This window comes from Stylophora pistillata, chromosome 1 (genome assembly GCF_964205215.1).
Source record: "Stylophora pistillata chromosome 1, jaStyPist1.2, whole genome shotgun sequence".
NCBI classification, from domain to species: Eukaryota; Metazoa; Cnidaria; class Anthozoa; order Scleractinia; family Pocilloporidae; genus Stylophora; species Stylophora pistillata.
The window spans coordinates 57,938,187-57,951,612 of NC_142519.1; the positions used below are offsets into that span (position 1 = coordinate 57,938,187).

At 37.5% G+C, this 13,426-nt stretch overlaps 2 protein-coding genes across 4 annotated transcripts in view; one reads left to right on the plus strand and one right to left on the minus strand.

The window, feature by feature from the left end:
- Positions 1–140: 140 nt before the first annotated feature.
- On the minus strand, positions 141–2,810 carry LOC111337130 (large ribosomal subunit protein uL24). Of its 2 annotated transcripts, none has more exons than XM_022943363.2 (2): positions 2,329–2,810; positions 141–224 (listed from the first exon to the last, which is right to left on the minus strand). In XM_022943363.2, the coding sequence occupies exon 1, from the start codon at positions 2,761–2,763 to the stop codon at positions 2,329–2,331; it is 435 nt and encodes a 144-aa protein (XP_022799098.1). In that variant the 5' UTR covers positions 2,764–2,810; the 3' UTR covers positions 141–224. The 2 variants fall into 2 exon arrangements, with proteins under 2 accessions (XP_022799098.1, XP_088581922.1); XM_088725796.1 differs by having other exon boundaries at positions 141–602.
- Positions 2,811–2,883: 73 nt separating this feature from the next.
- LOC111337120 (VPS10 domain-containing receptor SorCS1) overlaps positions 2,884–13,426 on the plus strand; it is a 29,600-nt gene continuing 19,057 nt past the window's right edge. For both annotated transcript variants that reach the window (XM_088725768.1, XM_088725774.1), the window contains exons 1-9: positions 2,884–3,279; positions 4,428–4,507; positions 6,386–6,482; positions 6,709–6,870; positions 7,666–7,730; positions 9,827–9,885; positions 10,475–10,602; positions 11,767–11,871; positions 12,571–12,762. In XM_088725768.1, the coding sequence (XP_088581894.1) occupies positions 2,938–3,279; positions 4,428–4,507; positions 6,386–6,482; positions 6,709–6,870; positions 7,666–7,730; positions 9,827–9,885; positions 10,475–10,602; positions 11,767–11,871; positions 12,571–12,762 (1,230 nt within the window). In that variant the 5' untranslated portion in view covers positions 2,884–2,937. The remainder of the gene's footprint in view (positions 3,280–4,427; positions 4,508–6,385; positions 6,483–6,708; positions 6,871–7,665; positions 7,731–9,826; positions 9,886–10,474; positions 10,603–11,766; positions 11,872–12,570; positions 12,763–13,426) is intronic.

The window sequence follows — 13,426 nt, forward strand, 5'->3', positions numbered from 1 at the left end:
TCTCTTGGTCACCCTACCTCATTATGAAGTAGGAACAGCACATGTTCATTTTCTGTGAGATGTTCTAATACACTGAAAAAGGTGGATTGCACTTAGGGAGAAATAAAAAGAAACCCAGTAATTCTAAAAAGAACAACACCTTTCCTTCAGTCTCAAAAGATTTTTATTGAGTTTCATCTGAGATGTAAAATGAACTGATTAGAAGCATTTCTTCAGCAAACCATCTGGAAAAAAGGAAGGAGGAAAAAAAAACTTATTAATTGAGCAGAAGTGAACCGTATGTAACACATAAAACATTGAAATGATCTTAAGCCTCAATGACAATATGTAAAGATATTCGTTTGAACAGGACAGCTTAAATGTAAGCTGACAGTCTAGTCCCTCAATACTGAAATTGAGATTGACATTTTACATTGAGCAATTCTTTAGATTGGATAACATACATGAGTGATGTATTTCAAAATAATTTCAGGTTAAAATGAATTCAAACTAGTTTGATTTGTGTCTTGTTATAAAGCAAAGGGAAACCCAAACAGTCGACCCCATCGCCTGAAGAAGACTCACATTAAGCAGTGGAAACTTTGCGTTCTACATCCAGTAACCTTGTCACAAGAAAACAGAACAAATTTATATTATCAAATCAAAGTAGTTTCAACCCATTTTGACCTACATCACAATCAAGATAAATCAAGGCTGATAGTTTTGAAAGAAACTGGGGCTGTGTCGGTGGGAGTAACGAAATAATTTGGATATATCAACAAAGTTGAAATGGTAAATTGGCCACCATAACGATTACAAAAGCTGACATTTCGAGTGTTAGCCCTTTGTCGAAGGGCTAACGCTCGAAATGTCAGCTTTTGTTATCATTATGGTGGCCAATTTACCATTTCAACTTTGTTGATAAATCCAAACTATAAGATAAATCAGTCTGGAAAGCAAGCACCAAAAAACAATTGTTTTTTCTGGTAGATATTGTAACATCCTTCCTTCAATCGAGCAAGGCCAGGTTTTTCAAGAAGGTTGTTTAACAGAAGTTTAGCAGAAAATAAAACAATGCTGTGTTTCCTTTATGCAGTTTGATAGAAGCTTGTGGTGCCTCAGCATTCATTGTCTCCCCACATCACCATGAGAGGAAATTTATTTCCAAAAGGGAATATATGGATTGTATCTGAGTCTTAAAGTAAACACGTGTACAGCTTATCAGAGGGAAATTATGATAATTGGTACAATATTTCCCCAATTAAAGTGTCCCTACACAAATCATTCCAACAAAAAGTTAGATTGCTCAACACAGATATGGGACAAAATTCATTGCCCTTCAATTAAAGATTGATACAACTACTGCTCTATGGTATCTTACTGTCTCAATTGCCTAAATATTCTCTGTTTTCTTTCAGTCAACCATTCACAAGTATGTTGTGACACCTTTTTCATAATAATAATTATAATAATAATAATAATAATGATAATAATCATAATAATTTAATATTATATTGGATATATCAACAAAGTTGAAATGGTAAATTGGCCACCGTAATGATTACAAAAGCTGACGTTTCGAGCGTTAGCCCTTCGTTGGAGCGAATAGAGGAATTGTGGGTTGTGTGTGCTTTTAAAGGCAGAAAATAGAGCTACGTTATTGGTGGGTGCATGGCAACGAGAAAAACATGAATAAATTAGTGGAATGAAAAGTGTTCATTGATCCCTGTGGGATTTAGACTGCCGGTTTGAAAGATGAGCTTTTGTTCAAGATTTTTACGGCTTTCCGTGCCATTTAAGTGCAAGGAAAGACCGCAGATTGCCATATGTTGCTTAGAATGATTGGGTAAATTAAAATGTCTAGCGACTGGTTTCGATGTGTCCTTGTCATTCCTTTCCACGTCGCGAAGGTGTTCTTCGTTCTCTTATAATATTATATTGGCCCCCTTTCTTCAAATTAGGCCCCCTAAAATGAAAAAGTGGGCCCACTGAGCTCTCTATGGCCAATTTCTAGAATAGACCCTATTCCATGTACAAGGCAATTCTCATTACCATATTTAGCAACATTATCAACAGTTGTCATATGCGTGTCAACAAAGTAAAAGAGTTCTTGGGATGTTGGGCTTTGCTTGAAGAATACATAACGCAAAATTTACCATTAAAGAGATAAGTCGGCCATTATACCCCCCCCCCCCCCCACCAAAACATTTGAGAGCTGGACTGATGCAATTGTCTATGAAACATGAGCGATGCTGTGCTTCTCTTGATCCTTTTGGTAATTAGCTAAAATATTTATTTCTGCGAGTAACTTTGAAAGAATCAAATTGATCCAAAAAATTTTGAACTTACTTATTCTGTTGACATGGCTTGCACCTCTTCCTCTGTGTGCTTTCCCTTTTCGGCCAATTTAGATCTGTTCTTTCTCTCCAAGATCTTCTTGCGATCTTTGTCAAGCTTCAACTTGATAATCTCCACTTTACTTGGGTGAATGCCCACGCTGACAGTGGCTCCATTAGCTTTTTCCCTCTGGATTCTTTCGATGTGAATGATCCATTTCTTGCGGTAGACTTGGATCACTTTTCCAACTTGTTGGCTCTTAAAATGGCCACGTGTGACCTGAACTTCGTCGTCTTTTCGGATCGGCATTGAGCGGACATTGTATTTTTGGCGAAGTTCCTTGCACAGAGGTGCGCTCATAAGTTTTCTTCGCACGCTGGATGGAGCAGAAAAGTGGGCCTTGCGGTTTTTTCTCCTCGAGGATGTGACTTTGCTGTTGAGCTTCATTTTTGAAAATCGACCATGCACTCGAAGCAGAGTAAAAGGAAGAATTATGTAGAGGGGGGTGTTATAAATCCAAGTTGCTTGATTGTAAGACCCCTATAACCGCTGACAGTCCTTATTACGGCGCAGTTGTAATGCAGCAAAACAGTCGCAAAAGCACCAATATTTCGCATCAAAATGGAGCGTAAATGTCAAACAAGAAACATCCTGTGGCGATCTTTTCTAACTTTGACTCTTTTCGCGATCTCAGATTCCATTGCGCTTCGTCTAGACGACAGCCAAGTGAGATACATTCCGTTGACAAGAAAGAACTTGGATGGAGGTTTCCGATTCCTTCGAAGGGACAACTTTCAGTTTGAGAAAGAAATCAGTGAGTTGAATGAGTTAAGATACAGATTTCGGCGAAGCAACGAAGGTTCTTTCCGTGTTCATAATAAAACGAGGATATCAGAGGAGTTTGAGCTCACAGGAGACAATCATACCGTGGCTTTCTTACACTGGTCGGGAAAAAACAGTTCGGTGAGTTTTGTAGCGTGCTACAATTATGCATGCAACATGGCGCACATCGTTAATCTTGCCAAGTCATGCTCTGCTGTTCTGATCTAAGCTCCAGGTTTATAGAACTCAAACTTAAATGAAACTTTTTTCAATGCTCTCGAATCAATTTCGAGTACACTTTGAATGCCACCAATGACATACATCATACACCAGACAATAGTTTTACAAAGTGCGGAAATAAATGTGTGCTCATGATAAGAAATTCTTTAAAAAAATCATCATCTCATTAGCGCAGGTGCTTCACTTTCACATCGAACCTCTCTCAGCCACATGTTGATTTTCCACTTATAAAACTTTGTTCTAAAGTACTTGGTTTTCTCTTAGACTGTGAATATTTATTCAGGGCTTTAATTACAAAGTTTTCTCAAAAGGGACATATGTTAACCAGAAATTATAAGATGGTCACCGTGTGAAGAGGCATAAGCCTGCTGGCAATCGTTTTCTATAAGTTATGCAGAATCTCTAAGCTTGATACTTGGACTACCAAGAAGAAAGAGGCAACATTTTACTTATTTAGGAAAATAACCAAAGTTTCATCCAAGTGTAATTTTAGATGATGACTGCTACCCTAATAAATACCTTGAGGCATATAAAACTTGAGTAGCCATAAGGGAAAGTTGTGTAATTTTTGACAGCCCAGAAGTACTTTTATTTATCTGCTGTTTACTTCCTGCTTGTTCATGACAGATAGAGCTTTCATAGAGGACCCCTACCTCTCTTGTTGTAGACCATATTTTATTCAAGGATTTTCCATCCCAAATGGAGCACCTTTCTCTTTTACCTATGTCATTTTTGTTAGCCAGAATCAAGGCTGCAGTCTAGCCATGATGCTTGGCCCCTGGCGCCTTACTTTTGCTCTAGGGCAACTCAGGAACCTTAGTTTTTTCATACGAAGCCTTTGCCGGGCACCCTGGATTTCACAGTTTCAGAGCACTGGGCTCCATTCAATTTTCCTTGAAGCACAGCTTTGGGAATGGCTCTGCTACTTCAAAAGTTTTTGGGGGTTTCCTGCTTTCTCTAAAGATACAGAAAAAATATTCCTAAAAAAATTATTATCAAGTAAATCTGAATGTAGACATCATATGATAATGCTATGATTTTTGTTTCAGGTTATTTACATATACACCTGTGCAAAAGTGAATCAAACTGAAAGTGGAAATTTTATCTGTGAGGATGGATTTTTTTGGAGGTTAGTTCACCTGTTGATTGTGTATCATTTAAACATGTTCTTGATACTTTCCATTTCAGGGTTTATTTTCAATGTGTACTCATGATGATACACTAGGTTGCTACATGTGTAAGGAAGTAAAATGCAATCGGATTGTGAAAAATAAATAATAGTATTAAGTAGGAACTTTAGTACACACTTTCAATTTACTAGATTTTCTTAGACTTAGTATGTATTAAGTTGTACTTAATTTATAGAGTTTTAATGTACCTTTTCTTCTGAGGACCCGCTGAAAACCTCTTAAGAGTGATGAAGGTGTCCTCTACAAATATGTACTTTATTATTATCATTAATATTATAGCAAGTGTAAAGTATCAGGGGATGGAAATTATTCTCAACATCTGAAATAAACCGGTCCAGGCCATCAAAATTTAGGCAGAGAAATGTGGATAGTAGCAGGCAAATTCTACGATCTCTGTCACACTGACACACACATGGTGTGCTGGCTGTGTAAATTGGCAAAAATTGGTCATGACAGGTGTAGCTAGTGGAACTGATGCAGTCCAGGTCAAATTGGTGACATTTTGGTCACATGCTATGAATGTGAGTGGAATTAAAAAAGAAAAAAACACTAGCTCTCTCCAAGTTGTTGACTTGCAGTTTTTAAAAGTGGAAATGACAGATGTAGCCAATGGGTGTGAAGTCCAGCCCATATTGGTGATCATTCGGTCACATGAAATGAATGTGAGTGGATTACAAAAAAACAATCAAACAAAGCAGCTACACGTAGCTCTCTGGAAGTTATTTCACTAAGCCATGCACTTACCAATGTTGTTTTAGAGCATGCTATAATTATAAACCCTGTATTTTGTCTTGCATATTGCAGTGGGTCAGCCAGTTAACACTCTTGAATTTTATTAAGTGCATAAAAAATGAATGGTCCGGATTGTATTGAAACTGGATTAATTATTCATGGTCCAGTAATACAAAGGGTACATAATGCCATCCAAAGGATAAATTGCTATCTGCCTGGTTAGCTCAGGTGGTAGAGGGCCAGACTGCTGTGCAGGAGGTCAAGGATTCAAGCCTCAGACCAAACCAACACTCATGGTCTTAAACTGAGAAGAATGTGCTACCTTTCTATCATATCATGAAATGGATAGACGTTCCAGTCCTCTTGGATAAGGATGAAAAACCATAGGCCCCATCTCCTGCATCTTCTCTGTACTGGTTGGCAGGGGACGTTAAATAACCCACATACTTATTGCAGAGAGTAGGAAAGGTAGCTCCCAGTGTTGTGGACTGGCCTATTTACTGAAACTGGGGGCATCTGTTAAAATTACAACACAAAGAATTGTAAACTGCTGCAAGCAGTCTGTTAAGTCCCCTGCAAAACATTGTAATGTGCATTTGATCATATCCCAATGTTAATTTGTGCGATCTAAATATTAAATTACATTGGGGTCAGAAATGCGCTTAATAAGAATCTATTTTATTATTATTATTATTATTATTAATCATGTTATTAAGTGTTAACAACATATACTGTGCTATCCAGTGGGCCCCAGTTGTCCTAAGGCTGGATAATGCTATCTACTGGATAGATCTCTATCTGGTGGATAGCGCAGTATGTTTTGGTAACACTTATCCACTGGATAGTGATTTGTCTGTTGGATAGTGTTATACACTCTTTGAACAACAGGGCCCAGATAGATGTTTTTTATCCAGTAGATAGCTTGTCCATTCTTTGAGTGACTGGGTCCAGTTTAATAGCATTAATATTTGCTTATTGGATTTTTAGTCTCTACTCAAGACATGATTTGCACCAAAGTCATCGTAACTTCCTTTGATAAGCATTTTTGATTGACCTTTATTTTAAATTCTTATCTTGATTTTCAGATCAACAGACTATGGAACCACGTTCAAACATGAAGATTCTAAGTTTAAGTCAGAATCCACCAATAATGTGGATTTTTGTTCAAGCAATTATAAGAGGGTTAGTTATTTATTAAAATCCTATCCTCAATTCATCCTCAAGATTGAGAAAACAGCACACTGCAAATTTACACACCAAAATTCTTCTCTACATGCTTGAACATCTGTGAACAGCTGTAGTCTAGACTAGACCACTTGATCTAAATGGACAATGAGTTTCTCACCAAAAAAAAAATGATCAGTTATCTACTTTTGATAAAGAATTCTTTTTGTCTATTGTTGCTTAGGTTATGGTGAGCGTCTCAGTACCTAGCAAAAGTTATCTGTACATCTCAGATGATGAAGGAGCAAGTTTTAAACGTCTTCCTTTGCCTTTTACTCCTCATGTGGTTTCATGCAGTCCTGTAAAATATTCAACTTTGGTAGCTCATGATCAGAGTAAGAAAGAGGTTTGTGGAACTCTCTCTCTCTCTCTCTTAAATGTAAACCGCCTCCCGGTTAGCTCAATTGGTTAGAGCGCCGGATTGTGTTGTGCGGGAGCTCGCGGGTTCGAGCCCCGGCCGGACCAATACTCATGGTCTTAAAATAAGTGAGGAGAATTTGCTACATTTCTGTAATCAAAAAATGGATAGATATTCTAGTCTTCTTGGATAAGGATGAATAAACTGTAGGCCCTGTCTCCTGCAGGGTTAGGGGTAGGAGATGTTAATTTCCCATGCATGAGATTACTGTGTGGTGGATGTCCTCCCCTGGGGTGAGATGGGTGGGAATTGGCCCTGAAAAGCTCCTATGGGGAGTGGTCAAGTAACATATGTATGTAACTGAGCCTCAAAGAATCTGAAGAAGGAGGGTAAATTTCTGAAGAAACTGTGGTGTTGTATTGGCCATCTGTGGCCTTTCCCTACATATTGGCAGCATGGAAAGCCACAAAAACAAAAGAACAAAAATATATCTTTTATTTAGCACTCTTATATTACACATTCTTCTTGCCTAGCTCCATTTTTCTCTTTAGAAACCACACACAGTCCACAATTGCTAAATTCATTCTAACAATGAAAGGGTTAGTACTCAAAACATCAGCGTTAGAATCTCTCTACAGCTGCCAATTTACATTTATTCATCAATGTGGTTGATTAAAACAAAATCATCTTCATCAAAGCTTTGGTGAATGGTGATGGATGTCAACCTTTATTTTGGACTGTATTTAGTGTTGCTTTGGACTTTTTATTTCTATTTTGTTTCAGATTTGGACGATGGATGATGGTGAACATTGGATGCTTTTAGCAGAGAAAGTCCTGAGATATCACTGGTGAGAATACCATAGTGTTGAAAGAGTGATTGGTCTCTGATTTCTCTTTACAGTGTTACCCTTAAATAAATTACTGTAAAAACCTGCAGATAAGCTGCACCCTGAATTTAGTAGCTCAAAATTTTGGAAAAAAGTTTTTTTGAAAGAAATCCAAAGTTGAGTCTTGAGAAGTCTTCTTCATCCACTGTTCATCGAATGTAAACTCACCGTTGACATTGTAGTGGAAAATGCTTTAAAGTCACACCCACAATTTTAGCACTTCTACAAACTTTGAAATATGATTGGACCACTGATGAGTCGACAACTTTAGGAGTTTACGGAAACGACCGTATATCGGATAATCAACGGTTTATTGATATAACTATTCGATCTGAAATCAACAAATTGCACAACAGTTATTTGTGGTATTCACCTACGTTGAGATCCCTAACAAATAAATAAAGAATTACCGTAGAAAACTCAAACCAAACCTACTTCTGTGGCGGGTTTCCATAAACTATGAACTACCGAACTGAAACTGCGGCTTGAATTACCGAACTCGGCGAACTTAAACTCCTGTATCTGGTAAGTGGCTGATTCACATTTTTTCTAAACGTGCTATAACTAGACAGGAAACTAAAACCATTCAAAGTGAAAATTGTTCCTAAGTGTCAATCAAAGTTTGCCTATTGTCCGTTCATAATTAATTCCATTGAGGGAACAATGATTGATCTTTTTCTAGTATTTGTTGACAGGAATTTCTTCACTCGACACAGTTTTTCCATAGATTTTTGCATTACAACAAGAATGTGAGTGGATTTTTCAAAGCTTAGTAACCAGGCATTAGATCGGACGCATTAACGGAAATTGGTGTCGTCATTCGCAACACTTTTTTCGAATGATCCAGCAGATGGGCCGCATCCCCAATTTCTAGAGACAATTTTTGCAAAAAAGTTGTGGCTTATCGGCGGGTTTTTATGGTGTAAAAGTCATGAGAATAAAGGAAATGTTGGCAAATTTAAAGAAGCTTCTAATTGTCTAACAAATTCTCTTTTTTAGTGCCATAGAAATGTAAAGAGAACAGTGCACACTGATGTTAGCCTGTAAAGGGTTAAATGGAGCATAACTGAATACCGTATTTGAATTGGGGGCTAAGGATTTTGAAGCCAGAGAAAAGATAATCTCATTTATCTACTGTAGACGACCTCAGTGTTTGTAAAATTATAGCTTGGAAAAAAAAAAAAGCCTTAACTGAAGTCAAATTCATAACTGTTCTGAGATAGTAGTGCAGAACTAGATATAAGTGTTATATTTGAAGGCCCCACTGAAAACTGCCTTGGCAATTTGGGTTTCCTCATTATTATGATTATTATTATGATGATGATTATTATTATTATTGTTATTATTATTTTTATTTCTATCAACTGATTTGTGAAGCCAATTTGAATATGAAGCTGGACCCAGTTATCTGAATGTTGGATAATGCTATTCTCTAGATATATCTCTATCAGGTGGATAATATAGTACATGTATTATGTAACCGCCTCTTGCTTAGCTCAATGGATAAAGCGCTGGACTGTTGTGCAGGAGGTTGAAGGTTCGAGCCCCGGCTGGACCAACACTCAAGGTCTTAAAGTTACTGAGGAGAATGTGCTACCTTTCTATAATATCAAGAAATTGATAGACATTCTAGTCTTCCCGGATAAGGAGGAATAAACTGTAGGCCCTGTCTCCTGCAGGGTTAGGGGTAGGAGACATTAATTTCCCACACACGAGATCACTGTGTGATGGATGTCCTCCTCTGGGGTGGGATGGGTGGGTTGCAGTCCGTAATGTTCTGTTGAGAGTGAGGACTGAAACTGGTAAATAAATAAATGTATGTTTTGTTCACACTTATCAACTGGATAGGGATTTATCTTACTATTGGACAGCTTTATCCATCCTTTGAACAACTGGGTCCTGGCTAATAAGAGAGCTTGCAAGAACCCATAGAAGGATGAGTGTGTGGAACGAGGTGCAAAACAATCAATATGAAATCTCCAAGTTCATTTATCAACATATGTTCCGCACTGGTCAGTAGTCTGTGATTTACTGAATTTCTGAATTAATATTTTCAGGGCACCAAATCAAAGGGGTGGAAAGTCAGAGTTACTCTTGGAGGTTGCAACAGATTATGGTAAGTAACTCTTCTTCTTCTCTGTTTTTTTTTTCCCAAAATTTTTCAAGCTCAATAAATCACTCATTTTCAAATTACATTTGATACAAAAGATCTGAGACCTTATTCTCTTAAAGCTAGTGAAGTAAATCTACTGACAGAGTTAAAGTTGGTGTTATTATTTCCTCTTGCCTAAACTCACTAACAAGGTTTTAATTAAGTTGTTAACTCTTTTATAGAACAAGAAAAGTTTATTTTTAACTGAAAAAGAACCCCTTCATGCTAACTGTTGGAAGTTATTTCACTGTTTCTTGTGAATCACTAACTGAGTATTCATGAACAGGTAGAGGAGCTTAGCTTTTGAATTTGTTACGTTTGCAGCCAATCTTCGCAAAAACTTTACTACTTGTGAGTAAATGAAATGAAGTCCGTTTTGTTTAGTAGAACCCCTTTGGAAGAAAATAAAATAAGTTAATTTTCTTGGAATTACTTTACTGTAAATCAATTAATATTTCTTTCAAACTTACTAAACCATGAAAACCTGAAAGGTGTCTAGAATGTTGAAAATGTGAATACTGACACATTTTACTGTAACTCTTTTTCACTCCAGATTCAGTGTTAAAGCACGCTTTCTTGCCTTGTACAAATACAAAAGAATGTGTAAAAGATTTTGATAAAAATCTGGGTACATTTGCATCTCATTCCTTAAAGGTGGAGGGGAAATACGTGTTTGTGGAGGTAAGAGGACCTGCTTGTGGAAAGATACAACTAACAGACCCTTGTGATACTGTCAGAAGTGAGACCCTCAGAATTATCTCTTGGTTTGGTGAATCCTTTAACTATTTAGCCACTCAGAGCAAATAACATCTAATTTCTCCTTACAATATCACCCCTAAATCACACACAAAGGTCAGGAGAATTAAGGAATTGATCACCGATTAATGAAGTTCTTGATTGTTAGACAAATTCTCCCTTTCAGCACCTTAGGAAATGTATAGAGAACAGTATGGAGAATATGCATACTGATGTTAAGGTGGAAAGGGTGAACTGCCCCCTGGTTGGCTCATTTGGTTAGAGCGCCGGATTGTGTTGTGCGGGAGGTCAAGGGTTTGAGCCCCGGCCGGACCAATACTCATGGTCTTAAAATAACTGAGGAGAATTTGCTACCTTTCTATAATATCAAGAAACAGATAGATATTCTAGTCTTTTCAGATAAGGACGAATAAACCGTAGGCCCCATCTCCTGCAGGGTTAGGGGTAGGAGATGTTAATTTCCCACGCATGAGATTACTGTGTGGTGGATGTCCTCCCCTGGGGTGGGATGGGTGGGTGTTTTTGTTTCACAGGGCCCCATTTAAACCACCTATTTGCTGAACTGGGCCACCCTATCTAAATATTCTTAAATACATACCTACATACATACTCAGATCTGATGAGTAATTCTCTCATCCAAGGGCTTTTAATTTCTGTAAAGATATGGTAAATAACTTGTGATCAGCTGTCTTTTAAGTAATTTGGTAGCTAAAAATGGAATGGTTTTGACATAAAGAATCCTCTTTTAACTGTACATTTTTTACTATTAAAATTTTGGTTATTTGTGACAGTGGAAACATTGATTTTTCACAGGATTTTGATAAAAACTGAGCTTTTTTCAGTCTCAAAATGCAACTATGTTGTTAAATAAATTATCTTTTTTTGGGAATTGTCTACTGCACCAATTATATTGAAGCTACAACCAACATTTAGGGCCAATTGATTGAGGAGTTCTAAATCAGTTTTACACCAGTCATTTTTGTAAAGAATGAAGAATTTTATGTGTGAAGTAAAGGTCTGAGACTGAGTCACTGATAATTAATGAGGTTCCAAGTTGACTAATGAATTGAAAATATTTTGACATCACAGAAATTAAACGTCAATGCAGACTTGTATGTTTACTACAAAAGTGATGACAACTCCACCAACAATTTTTTCAGAAAGGCACAGTTCCCTCTTGATGTTGAGACAAAGGTAGGCTCAGTATTTTTTAGAATTATTTATGCAATTATTATAATGATTTTGCAGTTTATTGTCTCTTTTGTAGAAAGTAAAGAATGAAATGCTAGGGAAATTATGAGGAACTGGACCTTTTTGTTTCAAGATAGAAAATGTAGTTTTTGAACATTTGTACAGTTTTTTAAAGATTTCACTTTTACCTGTTATAAGCTCATCTGCTTTATCAAGGCAGTCTTGGTTATCACAAGTTGTTTTTGATAAAGGCAAATCCAAGTTAAACATTACAGCTTGCATGTTTACCACTGACATCGTTGACATACTTGTTAAAATATTCTGGGCTTTCCTTTCCCTTATTAGGACGACTTAGCGTTGCAAGCTCGTGATCCTTTATCCGGCCGGCCATTTTTGATTTTGAGTGGACGGTGGGGGAGGGGGAGCCGATATCCATTGCCCCACATTCTCCCCTCTCCTCTCTTTGACCATTGCTCACCCCCCTTAGTACAAATTTCTTTCACTCCCCAGCCTTCTACTGCTGTAAAAATCAAAGATAACAGCTATAATTGCACCAAGAAAATGCTTAACACTTGCTTGCCAAAACACGCCAGATCGGCAGGCTAGGTGTATCGTGGTCCTGCGCTGTATAAGAAAAACTCTCATATCTACCTAGAAATAGGCTGTCAGCCCCACTGATCAAAGTTTCTTTATTTTATATAGTCATTCAAAATTGTCGATGCAAGTGAAGGAGAAGTTATGGTAGTTGTAAGACATGAAAAAAATGGCCAAGATTCTTACAACTTGTATGTATCGGATCTCACTGGAGTCAAGTATACTCTGTCTTTGGAAAACATTCTTAGTGACCGGACTCCTATTTGGGGAAAGAATACGACACTGGTGGATTTTCACAGGGTTAGTAATAGAAACACTTATCATTTTGCAATCCATCAAGTATGTATAGAGTAATTCTCAAAGATGATCCGGGATTGCTTCAGTTTTGCTTACTTTGCTCTGTGATTGGTCCAGAAAACTAGCGCCACTCTATCAACCAATCATATCTAAAACTAAACCCCATCATTGGCCCCAAACCTGAACTCTATGGTCGCTACATCGACGACTGTATCGGCACTACCTCCTCTACCAGAGAGGAGGTTACTCAATTCATAACCGCAGTAAATTCTTTTCACCCGGCTCTAAAATATACTTGGGAATTTTCCGACAATTCTTTATCCTTTTTAGATATCAAAGTTTCAATTGAAGGCAGCGGTTTATCCACTAGTGTTTATTACAAACCTACAGACTCACGTAGTTACTTGTTGTATTCATCTTCGCATCCATCTCATGTTAAGAATTCCAGTCCTTTTTCTCAGTTTCCAAGACTTCGTCGTTTATATAGTGATGACTCTGATTTTTCCTACAAATCAGAGTCTATGTGCCAGTTTTTCAAAAAACGTGGTTACCCTGTTTCTATCGTTCAAGCGGGTCACCACCGCGCCCAACTTATTGATCGACAGTCAGCACTGCAAACGTCAAAGAAGGAAAATTCCGGCCGCATTTCCATTCACTCTCGCGTTTC